Source organism: Calidris pugnax, unplaced genomic scaffold (assembly GCF_001431845.1).
Source record: "Calidris pugnax isolate Ruff unplaced genomic scaffold, ASM143184v1 scaffold91, whole genome shotgun sequence".
In the NCBI taxonomy this organism is placed as follows: Eukaryota; Metazoa; Chordata; class Aves; order Charadriiformes; family Scolopacidae; genus Calidris; species Calidris pugnax.
The window spans coordinates 38,426-55,753 of record NW_015090898.1 but is presented as its reverse complement, the minus strand read 5'-3'; the positions used below and the strand labels follow the sequence as shown (position 1 = coordinate 55,753).

General features: G+C 53.2%; 3 protein-coding genes across 4 annotated transcripts; all 3 read left to right on the top strand.

Annotated features, from left to right (window-relative positions):
* Positions 1–5,251, top strand: ETV7 (ets variant 7). Its single transcript, XM_014948494.1, has 7 exons — positions 1–463; positions 761–925; positions 1,209–1,316; positions 2,348–2,539; positions 2,847–2,989; positions 3,337–3,437; positions 4,280–5,251. The coding sequence occupies exons 1-7, from the start codon at positions 322–324 to the stop codon at positions 4,398–4,400; spliced, it is 972 nt and encodes a 323-aa protein (XP_014803980.1). The 5' UTR covers positions 1–321; the 3' UTR covers positions 4,401–5,251.
* A 4,790-nt stretch (positions 5,252–10,041) lies between these two features.
* Positions 10,042–11,829, top strand: LOC106891720. Its single transcript, XM_014948435.1, has 2 exons — positions 10,042–10,128; positions 11,235–11,829. The coding sequence occupies exons 1-2, from the start codon at positions 10,097–10,099 to the stop codon at positions 11,827–11,829; spliced, it is 627 nt and encodes a 208-aa protein (XP_014803921.1). The 5' UTR covers positions 10,042–10,096.
* Positions 11,830–12,070: 241 nt separating this feature from the next.
* LOC106891756 (chromosome unknown open reading frame, human C6orf222) lies at positions 12,071–16,446 on the top strand. Of its 2 annotated transcripts, none has more exons than XM_014948485.1 (6): positions 12,071–12,157; positions 13,261–13,976; positions 14,665–14,799; positions 15,163–15,224; positions 15,505–15,768; positions 16,115–16,446. In XM_014948485.1, exons 1-6 carry the CDS (start codon positions 12,126–12,128, stop codon positions 16,157–16,159), a joined length of 1,254 nt encoding a protein of 417 aa, XP_014803971.1. In that variant the 5' UTR covers positions 12,071–12,125; the 3' UTR covers positions 16,160–16,446. The 2 variants fall into 2 exon arrangements, with proteins under 2 accessions (XP_014803971.1, XP_014803970.1); XM_014948484.1 differs by having other exon boundaries at positions 16,112–16,446.
* The last annotated feature ends 882 nt before the right edge of the window (positions 16,447–17,328 follow it).

The following is a 17,328-nucleotide window of genomic DNA, read 5'->3' as shown; positions in this document are numbered from 1 at the left end:
CTGAGGATCTGGAGGAAGCAAGAGCCAGCAATGGGGACACTGCAGGCTCTGCCAGCCATGGCTCCATCTTCTGCTTCCCTGCGGCCGTGGGGCGGTGGGGATGGATAACCCACATCTGGAGCCTCCACTAAAGAGAAGAACTGGAGAAAGAGAGGGGGAATCTGGCTTGTGATACTGTCTTGGGCAACCAGATTCATCCTGGGGCTGGCAGAGGATCTAGAGCCAGTGTGGACAGCACGTCTGAGAAACCAGTTAGAAACTATCTGTGGAGGCATCTCCAAAGCAAAGGCAGGTCTGGAGTTGGGAATTTTCCCCACCCTGATGTGTTTGACCTCTTTTCCCCAGGGAAAAGTGACAATCAGCTCTTCCAGCCCCATTGTCACAGCTTCGTTACCGGCCCCGTCCCAGGCCAGACACACACCCATCAGCGAGAGGGAGATCTTCAAGCTTCCCGGCAGGCTGAGTGAGTAGATGTTGAGCAAGTCAACACTGCTTAAAAAAAATAATAAAAGGAGCTCCCACAGGGTGGGACATGGTGGGTACAGCCGTGGTGTCCCACCCAGGGACCATTCCCTGCCATCAAGGGGCACAAGATGGACCACTCATCAGGGTTCATTTTCTCTCTTTGGGGTTTTGGCTTGTGAGTACTTAACATAGAGAGAAAGTTTGGTGATGGAGAGGACCAGTGTCCCCCCTGCCCCTCAGCAGTTTTGAAGATGAAGATGGAGACAGTTGTTTCAGAGGCTGCTCCTGGTTTCAGGAATCCAGCCCTCACTGTGGAGCAAGGACGACGTGATCCACTGGCTCAGATGGGCTGAGAGAGAGTATTCCCTTCGGCAAACGGATGAAAGCAAGTTTGAAATGAACGGCAAAGCCCTGTGCATCCTCACCAAGGATGACTTCAGATACCGAGCTCCCAGCTCAGGTTAGACCGAGTGCAAGGGTGTTCGAGGACCATCCAAGCACAGCACAAGCTGTGCTCTGCTGAGAGGGGCTGGATGGGTCCCAGCAGACCACGCTTCAGCCTTCCCTGGCCAACTGGGTGCTGGAGACAAGGGCAAGCCTCTTCCTTCAGTCCACCTGGACTGTAAATGCTTTGAGATGGGGAATGACCTCTTACTCTGTAGCACAGAAAGATGAGCAGCAACGTCAACAGAGAATCTCTGCTATAACACAAAATCATCTGAGCAGACTTTCCTTCCCTGCAGGGGATGTCCTGTACGAAGTCCTTCAGTACATTAAGACTCAAAGAAGAGCTCTGGTGTGCAGCCCTCTGCTGAGCTCCCCCTTCGGGGAGGCCAGGAGCACAGAGGAAGGTATGGTGGAGAATGGTAGCCCTCAGCTACGCTGGGTCACACACATCTAGGGCTTGAAGCTCAGCCAGCTAAACCCATCCCACGGTACCTCAGCAAGGTAGGCAGGACAGTCCTGGAGATGGCAGCCAGGTCCAACAAAGTCCATGTCATCAAGGAAGCTTGTGGTGATGAAGCAGGTCTAGTCAGAATCAAGTCTAGGGATCTCCAGGTGGGCCCGTCAGAATCAAGTCTAGGGATCTCCAGGTGGCCCATGGTGACCAATCAAGACTATGGCTACTCTAGGAAGTCTTTCTGCAAGTTGAGATCTGGATGGGGGTTGTGGTCAATAGCCATGACCATAGCTGGAGGGAAGTTTTCCTGCAGCATGGATGAGAAAGAACTAAGGGGCCAGGGCTGGGTTTAAATAGAGCTTCTGAGCCAATGGGTGGGGTGGGGAGAGGTCCCAGGTGAGGCTGCTCAGAGCCAGTGAGGCTTCTTAGTGTTCTTGGGGTGAAAGGGAGGACCCTAGGTAGGAGTTGGAGTGGGGATGGGTTGGTGTTGGTGGCTGGTTTTGCAGCGTGGTGATTCTGGGAGTGCTTTCCTGAGCCCTTCTGCTGGCTCAGGTGGGTGAAAGGGAGGACCCTAGGTAGGAGTTGGAGTGGGGATGGGTTGGTGTTGGTGGCTGGTTTTGCAGCGTGGTGATTCTGGGAGTGCTTTCCTGAGCCCTTCTGCTGGCTCAGGTGTAGGGTGATGAACATCTTAAGCTTCTACTCCAATTTACAAGGGAGTGCTTGGGCTCTGGACTATTACTCCTATTCCAATTTTTCTTCTGTGTCTGACTCTCATCCTACTTGGTGTCTCCTCTAAACTCCCCGCATCTTCTACTTCTCTTACCTTAAAAAAATCCTGAGCTTTCTTCAGCGCCTGCCTCCTCTGGCTGGGCTGGTATTGGGCTGACAACCAACCTGGGCTGTCCCTCCCCACGTGTTTCAGGGCTTTAGACCTCCTGGGACCTGCCGTAACACACCTCAGGGTGGTTTTTGTTTCCCCAGGGACAGAGTGTAGAGCTGAGGCTGCCCCGGTTGTTGTTTCCTCCTGCCTGGGTGGTGTGGAACAGCCTGTGTCCTACAGCCACACAGGGCCACTGAACCTCTCCCACCACATCTCGGAGGCCGGCTGCAGGGCAGAGGCCATCAGTTCTCTTCCTGCAACCCCGTCAGCCCCAGTGGATGGGAAAATTGCAGGTAAATCAGAATTTATAGCCTGGTTCCTTGGGGAAATGAGATGGTGCTTTGTCCTGCCTGCCCATCTGTCTCCTGTTTACTCCGTGCATCAGTGGGGGCTTCTCTGCCTCAGTTTCCCCACTTGAAAAATGGTAGTTCCTGCTCGTGTTCTGAGATCTAGCAATAAAAGTGCTGTGTGTGAGCTCTGGGCTCTTCTTGCCTTTATTATCACTGCTGATGTGCCCAGTTCTGTTGCTGATGGACCCTCACTGGAGCGTAGGGGCCTTAGTGGGAGCTCTGTGACCATGTGTTCTCCACCGATGCCCAGACTGCAGGTTGCTGTGGGATTACGTGTACCAGCTCCTCTCCGACAGCCGCTACGAGCCTTACATCAAGTGGGAAGACAAGGAAGCCAAGGTCTTCCGGGTCGTTAACCCAAATGGACTTGCCCAGCTCTGGGGGAACCACAAGGTAAATGCAGTTGAGAAGAAATTCGTCATTCCTGGGCTTCTGCGTGTCGCCTTCATGACGTGTTCTCCAGAGCTGGTGGCACAGGGACTGGGAAGGGTGATGGAGTGGGCACAGCGCTGCTGAGAGGTACCAACCTCCTGGTGGTTAAAGAGGGAGGATTTCTCATCTTCTGGAAGGCCAAAAGTGATGGACCCAGAAGTGTGTCTGGGTTAGAGACCCACACCACAGCCTGCAATGCCCAAGACCCACCTCGAACGTCCCACACATGGTCCTCCTGCAGACAGCCCCAAACCAGGTGTTGGCGTTTGCTTTTACTCAGTCCCCTCCCAATTCTTTTCTTCTTCCAGAACCGGATGAACATGACATACGAGAAGATGTCGCGAGCGCTCAGACACTACTACAAACTCAACATCATCAAAAAGGAGCCGGGGCAGAAGCTGCTCTTCAGGTGAGATGGAGCAGATCAGAGAAATGGTCTGTTTCAGTGGGGATGGGGCACAGGAAGGTGGTGGCCTCCAGATGTTGGCAGCTGCTTCGTCTTGCTGGATCCTCCATGGTCCAGACTGAGCTGAGGCTGCAGCATCTTCGCTGTGTGTTGGGGTTATGTATGGGGATGTGGTCTGTCTTCTGGGTTTGTGGTGCTGCAAGGGTCCCAGCCTGGCCCAGTGACTGAGGTGTCCCCACAGCGTCTGTGCGTGTCTCGGAGCCGGAACCAGCTTCACGTTGAGGTAGAAAAGCCTGGGCTGGTTTCAGTTTTGCAAAACCCCAAAAGTGGTTGCTTTTTGGCTTGGTTCTTCTTATCCTTCCCTACAAATGTAACGCTCCGCTGGGTTAATGTCCAGGCTTTCTCCTGTGACAGTCAGGAGCTGGGACACCTGGGCTCTGGGTCCCACCAGGGCTGTGGGCCAGCAGCCTGCCCCAGGGCCACCATCCGGCCACTCTCCTGCCTGGGGTCCTGCAATGTCCCCAAACCCACTTGTGCTGGAGACTTCCCTCCTCTTCCCCAGTGACACCGGGTCTGAAGTCCACCTCCAGACAGAAGAAGAGGTGGAAAGAAGTTGGGAACCTCCTGTTTTCAGTGCTGGCTGCTTCCCTGGGACTAGTTTGGACTTAAAGCCCCAACTCTGGGCTGATGAGTGCTGAGCTTTGTCACCCAGGGAGCCCAGGGATCACAGACACCCCCTGGGAAGCTCCAGAGCTCAGCTGCTGAGGGCAAGGGCTCCAGCGTGGACAGACTGGTTTGGGGCTGGGCTTGGACATGCCCTTTAAAGCACTTAAAAATAATTGCAGGTTTTTGAAGACTCCTGGGGAGATCATCCATGAGAAGTCCAGCAAGCTGGAGCAGCTGGAGAATGAGGACCATGAGGATTTGAAAGAAGACCCAGAAGATCCACTTGAGGTTTCACCATAGGAAATCTTGGAAAGCTGCCTTTGCAGGGCATCGCAGACAGATTTGTGCTCTGCTGGGAAGTGCTGGCATCTCCTGCATCTCTTGGACAGAAGAGCTGGTCCTGCATTTCAAAACCTGCCCTGAGCCAAAGCTGGGACATCTCCGGGGCTTCATTAGCAAAACACAGCCAGAAAACGTCCCCCCCAGCCTCGAAAGTGCAGGTGAACATGAGGGCTGGCCTTCTGCTCACTTCTCTTCTGTCCTTGGGGAGGGAGCTGGGTATTTTTGCTCTGTAAATTTGGATGCTTGTCTTTAAGGTTCCAATTTGCTGGTGAAGGCTGCTCTGTTCTCGCAGCAGGACGTGAGGAGCAGAGAGCACTGGAGCCCGTGCTCCTGGTCAAACATCTCCCAAAGGGCTTCCGCAGCGAGCGGTGGCCCGAAGCGTGGACACGCTGCTCTGAATCTGAGCCATTTCCTCAATCTGAGGATGGATTTACCCTGCAGATGTGCCATATGGTGTCATCTCACCATCTCCTTTGGGGTTGTTGAAATATCCACCCGGATCTGGCCTGGCTGGAGCTCCAGGCTGCACAGAACCCCTAAGCTGGGTCTCGTTTCAACTCCTTTTCCCTCCATCTAATGCTGTTTGTAATTAGCTGACTCAATAATGTGAAAAGAAACGAAGCCAGTAATGAGTATGAGCTCGCTCGTCGTCAGACACGTGGTTCTTTGCTTTGAGTTGGAAGCAGGAGTTCCTGCAGCCCCAGGCCCTGTTAGTGACCTGGAAGGAACAGAGAGAGAGTGTGTGTGTGTGTGTTTTTAAATCCAAAAATATCCACTAATATTTTCAGATTGCTTTTCATTGAGGAAATAAAATCCCGTGACCGTGTACAGTTGAAATCCCACTTCTTTCTGGCTGAAGGTCTGAAACTGAGGAATCTGAGCCTTCCTCATTTAGAACCAGCTCCTGTGGGCACCCAAATCTTGTCCCCAAGCTCAGCAGCCCCCAAACCAGAGGGCAACAGCTGGAGCTGCTCACAGGTGGGTGAACACAGTGTTTTGTGGTTACGTGGACAAGCACAGATACAGGTCGTGAAGCAACATCTTGTTTCATGGCTGATAGGACAAGGTGAGTTCCTTCCAACCTTGGTTTTGCACCACTGCAGAACTTCTCCTGCTGCCTGGTATCGTTGCTCTGGACCCTTTCCTAAGCTGCCATCTCAGAGCTACATCGGCTTTTGAGGCAGCAATTCTGGGTCTGGGAAATATCAGCTTTGTGGAGAACTTTGGCAAGGGCTGGTGACTGAGGTTTCCACCACAACTGGTTGTTGCCAACCTGAAAGCACAGTCCCTTTCGCTGTACCTAATGTTGCTCCTCTAAAACTACTTCGTGCCCATCAACTGGAGCCTGAAAGTACTGGTGGGCAGTACCCAGCAAGAGATGGTGGTGGGACACGTGGTGGCTGGTTGGCAAAACATCAACAGTACAACGTTGCCGGAAATGGTGGCTGAGAAGTTTCACTTCCAGAAAGAATCACCAGTTCTTTAGCAAAAGGCAAGTGTCTGCCAAGTCAAGCGATGGAGGAGAAGGAAATGAGAAGCTCTAGTGGGGTAAATGAGCAAATGTCACAGCCTTTGGGAGGCCCTAGATAAGAAAGGAGGCCAAAATCTCTGCTGGGAGAGGGGCTGGAGGTTACCCAGCACCCAACCAAGCCACAGTCTGGGGATGTGCTGTACCAAAGGTGCATTGAAGCACCCAGACCTCATCCATCCTTCCACCAAAGGTTCTATTTGCCCCAGAGAAGACTAAAGCCAGGTGGTTTTGGGGGTGAAATCCAGCAGAGTCAGAGTAAGTCCTGCCCAACCCTGAGGGACAGCTTTGGTGGGAAAACAGACCTTCTTCCTTGGCAACTCTCCCATCCTGGCCCTGCCAGTGTGTCACTCTTGGGACACACACCCATGGGTGCATTTTTCCTGACCTTCTCCTAACGAGACATCCCCCTTTCTTGGGGGCTTTCTTGCCGTGGAAACAGCCCTGATGGCTCCTGAGCATCCCACCACTTCTCCAGCCTGCACTGATTGTTTTGTTGGAGTGGTGACAGTTGGTGACCCTGGAGCTTGTGCCCTGCTCGCAGGGAGCACCCGAGATGCCCTTTCTTCACCCCGTTTTCCAGCGATGACTAAGGATCCCGTTGGACTTGGCCGGGGATTTCCTCTCCTGGTTGTGAAGCTGCCAGAAGCACCCAACCCTCCTTGTGCCGCGGCGGCTCCGGGAGGGATCCTGGAGGGTAAAAATCAAAGAGGACCTTTGCACGGATGAGCTGGGATGACAAACTCTTTCCATGCTCCCAGGACGCCCTCCTGTCCTCCCCGGGGCCATGTGGTTCTTTTCCCTGCGGTAAACTGAGGCAGGAGGGCTGGAAACCTGCTTCTATCCGGGAACGGGGACCCATCCCTTTCGGTAAACAGCTGAGGAACCGCCGCTCTGCCGGGCTGTTTGGCGTGGGTGTGTGGGGAGGGAGAGCAGAGCAGCCGGTGACTTTTGCCGTGGTTGAAGTCCAGGGGCGGTGGCACGATGGCAGGTGCCCCACGTGGGCCTTCCCGAAGGTGCTTCTTTCCCTGGAGGGCATCATCCACGCTTCGGCAGCCCCAGGTCTGGTGGTTTTTGGGGCAGGGTGGTGCACGGCAGCAAACACCTGGGCATGCCCACTGCTCATCTGCCAAGGGAAGCAGCTAAAATCAGCCCTGGGGATGGAGGAAAAGAAGGGTTTTCTTTGGGGGCTGGTGTCTACAACCTTCTTGGATCAAAGGCACCACACAATGGGCTGAGAGGTTTCCATTGAGGCCACACGGGTCCCATATGTTGGCTGAACCATCTGTCCAAAGTGTGGGGAGCGGTGGCTGCCCTCAACCCACCCATCCTGGTTCAGATCTGAAACGGCAGATGTTTTCTCCCTGAGTGGCTGGTGTTGGGTCAAAGGGACCTTTGTGGTTCACTTAAAACACAACTGCCTCCAGCACCCAGGTGGATTAGCTGTGGCTTTGGCTGGCCACTTTGTGAAGACCTCCTAGGATGATGATCCCCCACCATCTGGACATCCGTTTGAGGTTGTCCCACCCTCCTGCAGAGGAGGCTTTTCCTGATGTCCAACCTCAGCCTCCCAAGCTGTGGCCTGTCTGTCTTGTTCCCAAGAAATTCAGGTGTGTTGACTCCTGCCTTCTCCTGAGCCCACTGTAACCCTCTGCACCTCACAACTCCAGGGGAGGAAAACCTCTCCTTCATTTTTTTTCCACCTTCTGGAGCAAGTTCCCATAACCAGGCCAGTTCCTGCTGCTGTGTCGTCATGATTTTAATTCTGCCTTTTCTTCCAACGTCACTGACCTGAAGATACCAACCTCAGCGTTGTGTGCTCCCTCCACGTGACTGTGTTTCCAGCCAGCTTCCTCGTTCTCTGTTGGTGTTGATAAGAAAAGCAGACAAATTGGGATCTAGATCTCTTCCCCCACCTCTGGAAATGGGCTTTTGGTTTGTCTTGGGTCTCTTGCAAACATCTTTTCCATATGCTTCTTTTCCATTAGGTTAAAGAGTGTCCCAAATCCCAGAAGGGACCCAAACTTGGATAAAGGTTTGGATCCAGAATCACAACTTGGGGTGAAGGTTTGGGTCAATCTGGGTATCCCAGCTTCAGGCTGTGTCCAGAAATGCTCCTACACAGGAGAAAAGCCAGCAAGAGGCTGTAAGTCCATGCTGATTCCCAGTGTAATCACGAGAAGTCTTCCATGAACAGGGATGGTTGGACTAGATGATCTTAAAGGTCCCTTCCAACCTAGACAATTCTTTGACTCTATGAGCAGGGATGATGTTTGGACTCAGCCTTGGATGATCTCCAGGAGCAAGATCCCCAAACCAGAGATGGCCAAACGGTGCCCTGCGGCCAGATTGGATGTGGGTTTTTTGTTATATGGATGTTGCAGAGGAAAAAAAAAACCCAACCAACCAACCAAAACCGAGCGCGAAACTCCTCACCCACTGGAATCGACCTGCTTACAAAAGGACCTGGTCATACGCTAGTTAGCAGCAGGGAGCTCCTGATGGATGGTTTAATTATTTATCAGAAGGAGATGGAGAGGCTGAAAAACAAAGCTGGGTAATTCCTAATCAATACCAGGCGCTGATTCATCGGTGGAGGCTCCGGAGAAACAGAAGAAAACAGACTGGATCTCTCCTAATTGTAGGAAATCATAGTACTGAAAGTTTGTAGAAACAGAAAGAAAACAATCCCCGGGCTGTTTTTATTGCAAACTGACCCCGTTATCAGGAAAAGAGCGTTTTTATGAGGGAGGGACCTGGGCAGCACCTCATCCCAGCTGCAAAGTGGAAGAAATGCGGCGCTGCTCAGGTGGAAATCTTGCCAAGGGGTTTTCCAGCACCCGACACCGTCCCTGCAAGATGCAGTGCGAGATGTTGCCATCAGATGGCAAAATAGTGATGAGGATGGAGGAGAGCAGCCAGGAGCAGGGGAGCAAGGGGGTGGCTGTGGGGCCAAGCGTGTCCCCGGTGTAAGAGAAAAGGCTGAGGGTTTGTGTCACCCAGGGGCTGGTTGCAGATTTTGGGATGCGCAGATGGGTGTTGGGTGGGCTCAGCCCTGGGAGATGCTCAGCCCCCGGGCAAGGCTGGGTGGGACAACTCCCTGAAAGGAGGGTGTAGAGAGGTGGGGGTTGGTCTCTTTTCTCAAGTCACAGGCGACAGGACAAGAGGAAATGGCCTCAAGTTGCACCAGGGGAGGTTCAGGCTGGATATTAGGAAACATTTTTTCACTGAAAGGGTTCTCAGCCATTGGACTGGGCTGCCCAGGGAGGTGGTTGAGGCCCCATCCCTGGAGGTGTTCAAAAGCCGGGTTGATGAAGTGCTGGGAGGTCTGGTTTAGTGATGATGCTCCTTGTTTGTTGTGTGGGTGTCTATTTTTGTCAGTGAGGTTGACGGTTGGACAAGATGATCTTTAAGGTCCCTTCCAACCTAGAAGATTCTGTGATTCTGTGAAAGGATTTGGGGGATGAAGCTGGTGCTGTGTCATATTTCACATATTTGGGTGTGTGGGCTCTCTGAAGGACCCCAGGGTGGGTTTCCAAGGTGCTGCAGCCCAACCACGCTCGGGGTTAAGGAACAACCTGGTAGCACCGTGCCCAGAGCATCTGCGGTCCCACAACAGCCCCCAACACCCACATCCCTGGAAGCTCCTGAGATATGAGCGGGGTGATCTGCTTGCTGCATTAAAACTCATTTATCTGACAAAGTTATGACTTCTCCTTACAAAAACAACCCAGAAAATCCCATATATGGCATCACACTTATTAAAAAAAACCCACAACTGCACAACAACAACAAACCAGAACCACATGCCGAAGAGCTGGCTTAGATAGCTGGTTTCAAAGGCCGGTGTTTACACCAGGTGACAGGTGATTTTTATGCTGTTTTGCTGGTGTTTGTCATAAGGAAATTGCTTTCTCCTCCAGTGAAACTCACGCCCGCAGGTTTTCCGCCACGAGGAAGGTGATAGCGGGGATCCCAGGCGGAAGCGTTGGCCGCTCTCTTACCTGAATGGCTGATAAAAATAGGACTTAACTCAGCCAGTCCCCACCCTTGGGGATACAAAAGGCACCTCACAGGAGAGTCTGACAACCCTTCGCGCCTGTGGCCGAGGACCTTGTCTTGACATATGTCCAGAAGAGCAGAAATACTGATGGAAAGGTAAATACCCAAACGAGCAAATAAAGGAGGATGCGGCCAACGCACCGGAATCAATCGAAGCAGGACGGGGGCTGTCGCTTTGCTGTGATTTATCAACAGAGTGATTTATTATCAGGTGGTCGGGTGGCTTCGGGGTTGGCTTGGATGAAGGAAACTTGCCTTCTTGATCCTAAAAAAAAAGACCATGTTGGGGTGGGTGGGTGTCCTTTGTGCGTTGTGATGATGCTCATCAACCGGCTCCGGGGCGGTTTGCGCAGCCGAGCGTGCCGGGTTTCGGTGTTGGCTTCTCCTGTGCTGCTCAGGGTTTGGGTCTGGTTTTATGAAGGGTGAAATTGGTTTTGGAAGCAGAGCCAGCACGAGGCACGGGCACGGCTCCCTGGTTTTTCAACAGCAGCATCTCCTGTTTAATTTTGTTCAAAAAAAACAGAGGAAAAGGGTGGTGGGAAAGGCAGGGACTGTGTGTTCCACGCTGTGGTCACAGCCCTACACCGGTCACAGCTCATGCAGGTTCTTGGCCAATATTGGCAGTGATTGAGGATATTTGCAAGAGCCCACCTTGCCCTTGGCTTCTCCAAGGGCTGGAAGCCCCCAGCCCTGTTGGAGAATATCATTTTGGTTCTTTTAGCAGCTGACACTTCAAGGGGAGATAAAAAAAAATCCGTGTTGTGTGATGCACCGGGGGGGATGGTGCTCCTGGCGTGTAGTTTTTCACCGTAGCATGGGAATACATGGCAACAGGAAGATGCAGCACCAGGGTGTCTGGATGACACCTTTGTGGGATCTGACCCTCTGGATGATAACCAGGCTCTGCCCCTCAGACCTGCCCAGCTCGTCTCCCCCTTCCCCGCGGTTTCGGTCCCTTTATCAGCGGTGTTTATTGCCCTTCATAAACCCCCGTGTGTGCAGCCTGCGTAACGGGCACTCAGATAACACCCATAAAAAGGGCTTGATCATTTACTGGGAGCACAAACAGTCTTGGACACCCAAAGCACCCTTGGGCTCCAGCCTTGGTCCAAAATGGGGGAGATTTCCATGGTGCCCAACCTGACAGTGCAGCATCCCGGGGAAAGCGAAAACCGGGCTGAAAATGTTGGTTTTTTCCACAGCAACATGCAGGATCTGGCTGTGGAGAAACCTCAGTGGGATGTGGGGAGTCAGCCCTCGGGGAAGATCCTCTCCCTGGACAGGCAAGGGGCCAAGAAAGTGCTGGAGATCTACGTCCAGCGCTCGCTGAGCTGCTGCGAGAAGTCTGCTGTGAAGAAATTCCAGGAGGGATCCAGAAGGAAAGGGAGGAAGGGAGAAGGGCTGCAAAGATCGAAAAGCGACTTCTGCAAGTATTCCTGTGCCAAACTCAGCCCCAGGAAGGACCAAGAGGAGGGACCCAAAGCATCGGACCTGGATGAGGCTCTGGATGATGAGAGCAAAGCTCCCGGGGAGGTCCCTAAAGAGGAGCCGGAGCCCAAGAGGAAAAGCACAAAAAACTCTTCCCAGGGCAAAACCCAACGCACCTGGTTCAAAAGTCTCTTAAATTTGCTCTTCAAGAAGAGCCCTGAGGATCAGAAGGAAAACACAGGGCAAAAAGCAAAGGAGAAAGATGCCAAAGCTCCTCACAGCTCCAAACCAGAAGGGGCTAAAAGACCCGGAGTGGAACTGGGAACAACAACAAACCAGAACCACATGCCGAAGAGCTGGCTTAGATAGCTGGTTTCAAAGGCCGGTGTTTACACCAGGTGACAGGTGATTTTTATGCTGTTTTGCTGGTGTTTGTCATAAGGAAATTGCTTTCTCCTCCAGTGAAACTCACGCCCGCAGGTTTTCCGCCACGAGGAAGGTGATAGCGGGGATCCCAGGCGGAAGCGTTGGCCGCTCTCTTACCTGAATGGCTGATAAAAATAGGACTTAACTCAGCCAGTCCCCACCCTTGGGGATACAAAAGGCACCTCACAGGAGAGTCTGACAACCCTTCGCGCCTGTGGCCGAGGACCTTGTCTTGACATATGTCCAGAAGAGCAGAAATACTGATGGAAAGGTAAATACCCAAACGAGCAAATAAAGGAGGATGCGGCCAACGCACCGGAATCAATCGAAGCAGGACGGGGGCTGTCGCTTTGCTGTGATTTATCAACAGAGTGATTTATTATCAGGTGGTCGGGTGGCTTCGGGGTTGGCTTGGATGAAGGAAACTTGCCTTCTTGATCCTAAAAAAAAAGACCATGTTGGGGTGGGTGGGTGTCCTTGTGCGTTGTGATGATGCTCATCAACCGGCTCCGGGGCGGTTTGCACAGCCGAGCGTGCCGGGTTTCGGTGTTGGTTTCTCCTGTGCTGCTCAGGGTTTGGGTCTGGTTTTATGAAGGGTGAAATTGGTTTTGGAAGCAGAGCCAGCACGAGGCACGGGCACGGCTCCCTGGTTTTTCAACAGCAGCATCTCCTGTTTAATTTTTTTCCAAAACACAGAGGAAAAGGGTGCTGGGAAAGGCAGGGACTGTGTGTTCCACGCTGTGGTCACAGCCCTACACCGGTCACAGCTCATGCAGGTTCTTGGCCAATATTGGCAGTGATTGAGGATATTTGCAAGAGCCCACCTTGCCCTTGGCTTCTCCAAGGGCTGGAAGCCCCCAGCCCTGTTGGAGAATATCATTTTGGTTCTTTTAGCAGCTGACACTTCAAGGGGAGATAAAAAAATATCCGTGTTGTGCGATGCACCGGGGGGATGGTGCTCCTGGCGTGTAGTTTTTCACCGTAGCATGGGAATACATGGCAACAGGAAGATGCAGCACCAGGGTGTCTGGATGACACCTTTGTGGGATCTGACCCTCTGGATGATAACCAGGCTCTGCCCCTCAGACCTGCCCAGCTCGTCTCCCCCTTCCCCGCGGTTTCGCTCCCTTTATCAGCGGTGTTTATTGCCCTTCATAAACCCCCGTGTGTGCAGCCTGCGTAATGGGCACTCAGATAACACCCATAAAAAGGGCTTGATCATTTACTGGGAGCACAAACAGTCTTGGACACCCAAAGCACCCTTGGGCTCCAGCGTTGGTCCAAAATGGGGGAGATTTCCATGGTGCCCAACCTGACAGTGCAGCATCCCGGGGAAAGCGAAAACCGGGCTGAAAATGTTGGTTTTTTCCACAGCAACATGCAGGATCTGGCTGTGGAGAAACCTCAGTGGGATGTGGGGAGTCAGCCCTCGGGGAAGATCCTCTCCCTGGACAGGCAAGGGGCCAAGAAAGTGCTGGAGATCTACGTCCAGCGCTCGCTGAGCTGCTGCGAGAAGTCCGCTGCGAAGAAATTCCAGGAGGGATCCAGAAGGAGAGGGAAGAAGGGAGATGGGCTGCAAAGATCGAAAAGCGACTTCTGCAAGTATTCCTGTGCCAAACTCAGCCCCAGGAAGGACCAAGAGGAGGGACCCAAAGCATCGGAGCTGGATGAGGCTCTGGATGATGAGAGCAAAGCTCCCGGGGAGGTCCCTAAAGAGGAGCCGGAGCCCAAGAGGAAAAGCACAAAAAACTCTTCCCAGGGCAAAACCCAACGCACCTGGTTCAAAAGTCTCTTAAATTTGCTCTTCAAGAAGAGCCCTGAGGATCAGAAGGAAAACACAGGGCAAAAAGCAAAGGAGAAAGATGCCAAAGCTCCTCACAGCTCCAAACCAGAAGGGGCTAAAAGACCCGGAGTGGAACTGGGCACATCCCCACCGCTGGGCAGAGCCCTGAAGAAGAGACCCAGCCTCAAGAAGGTTTTCTCCTTCAAGAAGCACTCGGAGGAGGAGAAGGGAGAAACCGCAGCTGGGGCAAGGGCCAAGAGACCCAGCTGCCTTCCCCTGAGGCACATCCAGGCACCAGCCACCCCAGGTGGGACCCCCACCACCCCTAACCTGACCCTAAACCAACCCTATGGCCAACGGGACCTCCGCTGGCCTTCCTTTGGGAAAGCAGGAGGGTTCAGTGCCGGTTTCTAGCCCTAAGCATCACCCTCCTGGTGATTTCTGGGGGTTGGGATGGGTTTTGGAGACTCTGATCTCAACCTGCTGCCCCATGAAAGGGTCCATCTGCCCATGCTTTGAGCACACGTCGTTGCTCTGACTCATGAGCCCAGCAAATTACCCCAAGCACCAGCCAGGCAAAGGTTTTCCCCTCTCTAGCAAGCAAGGGACGTGGTGGTTTAGTTTAAACTGCATTCAAGGCCTGAGATTAAATCTTAAGCCACTTTAGGGCCATCATTCAGCTGATTTCAGGTTGGTGTAGGGAAGGGTGCAGGCAGCCAGCCGTGGTGGCACGGTGGCAGAGTCTGTGGGACGCTCCTGTCCCCATCCCAGCCCTTCTCCTGCTGAAAAGCCATTGAGAGGGGTTCTGCAAAGCTTTGGCAGATTCAGGGCAAGGTGTAGCCACACAGTTGTGGCTCAGAGAGTGGGATGCACTGATCTGGGCTGGGCACAAGCATCACATGGATGCAGTCACCTCTGCGGCTGCTTCGCCCTTTCAACCAATGGCCAAGGAGAAAATAACCCTCATTTCTGAATTCCTGCTTTTCTCTCCGCAGAAGCAGACCAGCCTGACGGTTACTACACACGAGTCTCAGAAGAGATCGGGCTGATCGTGCAGGGCAGTGAGAGCCAAGGCAGCAGAGGACGTGGACGTGGGGAGCCACCACAGCCGGGCAGTGCCGACGCCATCGGTGAGTGTTGCCCTGGCACGTGCTTCATCACTGGCACGTGTAGAAAACCCGTGCACAAGACCTGTCCCCAGACCCAAACCCTGCTCCAATCCTCACCCAGGGGCTTATGAAGACATTGAGGGACATTTTCAGCATCAGGGCTTGATCTGGGGGGAGAGAAACTCCAAGGCAGGAGGGGTTTTCTTGCTGGCTGAGGGTACCAAGGCGCTTGGCAACAGCCTGAAATGGGGTGTGGAGGGATGGAGGTGGATGCAGGCTGCTCAGGGGATTTTTTCAGGGGGAGTTAAACAGGCAGTGGTGTCCCCTCAGAGCATCTGGGGCTCAAAGAATGGGCTGGAGGTAACGTGGGGTCTCTCTCTGCAGATGAAGCCATCAAGAGAATTGTTGCCCTGCTCCAGAGTGCGGGAGATGAGCTGGACAGGCAGGTAAGCGGAGAGTTGGGGTGGGATGAAGGAAATTTGGGCCAAACTCTGTACTGCTGTAAAATAGAGCGACACCATCGATTCTCCGGGGCAGGGAAACGCTCAGTAAAATCAAGGAAATGGCACCTTTTAATTCCCCGACTGGGTGTGCCGGTGGCTGACTGTCTGTCTGTCTGTCTGTCTGTCCTCCCTGCAATCCTCGCGTGGAGTGAAGGTGTCAACACAAGTGTGACACACCGAGGTATTCGCTCGTAACCTCTGTGTTCACCTGCTTCTTCACCAGGTGAGGGAGGACGTGCGGCTACGGAAGTTCTTCAGAGACATGTCCTACAGCTCCTTCAAGAACCTGGCTGATGCCTACGTCCGCAGGGAGATGACGGCCAGCAGACCCGACGTCAACCCCCAGGAGATCCAGTTCGCCTTCGCCGTCCACCTCACGGCCAAGGTGGCCGGTATCTGCAACCAGGCCGTCAACAGGATCATGGGCTTCGGCACCCGCTACCTGGAAGACTCCTTTGCACCCTTGTCCTACAGCAAAATTCTCCAGGTAGGGAGGAGAACCAGGTCTGGGGCTGAGCTTCCAGCAGCAAGTTAAGGCAAATGGTGTAATTTCAGGGTGATGGATAGACCTGGGTGGGTAGCGGTGATGCTGGTTCATACTGGGGGGGAGTGATGGGGTGCTGGGTCTTGCCCTGTTTAGGCTGCTTCTGTCTTTCTCCAACATGGTCCATGCACACACAAGGAGCAGGACTTGCTTTGCCTGCGGAGATGCAGCTGGGGGATGCCCTGCAGCTTTCCCTGGGGAGAATGTCCTCCTTGAGCCACCTAGAAGACCAATAGCACCAGGTCTGTTTGGGAAGAGACCTCACAGATGTTTCCTTCTGTCTCAGCAGGACAGAGAGAAGTTCAGCACAGACAACTGCCAGAGCCCAGACTGACGTCGGCTGCTCCCAAGGGAAGCCAAGGATGGAGATTTACTGGTGGGGTGGACAGTCCCTGATGGTGACCTGGATGGATGGAGGGTGGTTTTTTGAGCTGTGGATTTACCACCTTCTGAGGAAACCCACAGTGACAGCCACAGCAACACGAACTGCTTAAAAACCAGCTGGCTGGGGGCAAGGAAGTGTGAAAAATCAAACAAAGCCCGAATTTCACCCTGTATTTGCATTTTAGCTCTCACCACGGGCGTGTGTTGAACCTCGTGGTTTGTGCTTGTGTATTTATTTACCTGCTTTTCTATACGTATCTGTGAATGTAAAATATAGGTTTTGTAGCTTCTGCTGTCATCCCAATGTCTAGTTGAGGGGAAAAAACCCTAAAACTCGAATAAATTGGTTTGTAAATGACGTTCAGCCTTGTCCAATGGATGATGTGTAACGGGTGTTATACCTGGAATAACGTTTGCTTTGCTGTTGGGAGCTGCTCCTTCCCAGCCAGACGTGAAGCGACACAAAGGGAGCCTTAGAGCAGACACACAGCGTGGTCCTGCTCCTTTTTTACTATTTATAGCCATTCCCTTTCCAGCAGCAGGAGATTTATGAGCCAAAGCAGCTTGATCTGACACCAAGAACTGGGTAAAGCTTCTCCCAAGTGTCGCAGGAGCTGCCCTGCCTCCAGGCCCGGGGGGATTTACGGCTGCTGGGGTCTCACCTACGAGGCATAAGAAGATGTGAAATGTCAAAGCGATTAAACCCTAATCTCTGGGAATGTTCCCAGCTAATCTTTGCCCAGACCCCTAAGTAGGACCATGGATTAAGGGAGCTTGGGGCTGGGGGGGGGGTTTGGCGGCGCTCAGCGTGGTGGCACCAGAAGGAGCATCCCCCTCGCCAGGGTCGGACCCAGCCTGGGGGTGAAGGGGACAAAGTTTTGGGGCTTGCAGCGTGCAAGAGGTGGGATGATCCAACGGGATGAAGGTGATGGTGGATCAAATGATGATGGATGGTCTGATGGCACACAAACCCGTGGGGTCTGGATCAGTGCTGTGTGTGGGGTGACAGTCCCCCGTGGGCCACCTGTGACAGCCCGTGTCTGCCCAGCAGCCCTTTTCCTGGAGGATCTGGTCTTTTCCATCCTCTTAAAACCCCGAGTAAAACAAAATGGGGAAGCA

What these genes read in the sequence shown, in the direction of transcription:
- LOC106891720 (XM_014948435.1), top strand. Translation starts at nt 10,097, where the DNA reads ATGTCCAGAAGAGCAGAAATACTGATGGAAAG. An exon ending in GCAGAAATACTGATGGAAAG is followed by an intron (nt 10,129 to 11,234) that starts GTAAATACCCAA and finishes TTTTTTCCACAG; the next exon opens with CAACATGCAGGATCTGGCTG.
- LOC106891756 (XM_014948484.1), top strand. Translation starts at nt 12,126, where the DNA reads ATGTCCAGAAGAGCAGAAATACTGATGGAAAG. An exon ending in GGGCAGTGCCGACGCCATCG is followed by an intron (nt 14,800 to 15,162) that starts GTGAGTGTTGCC and finishes CTCTCTCTGCAG; the next exon opens with ATGAAGCCATCAAGAGAATT. An exon ending in CCTACAGCAAAATTCTCCAG is followed by an intron (nt 15,769 to 16,111) that starts GTAGGGAGGAGA and finishes CTTCTGTCTCAG; the next exon opens with CAGGACAGAGAGAAGTTCAG.
- ETV7 (XM_014948494.1), top strand. Translation starts at nt 322, where the DNA reads ATGTGTTTGACCTCTTTTCCCCAGGGAAAAGTGACAATCAGCTCTTCC. An exon ending in AGCTCTGGGGGAACCACAAG is followed by an intron (nt 2,990 to 3,336) that starts GTAAATGCAGTT and finishes TTCTTCTTCCAG; the next exon opens with AACCGGATGAACATGACATA. An exon ending in GGGCAGAAGCTGCTCTTCAG is followed by an intron (nt 3,438 to 4,279) that starts GTGAGATGGAGC and finishes AAATAATTGCAG; the next exon opens with GTTTTTGAAGACTCCTGGGG.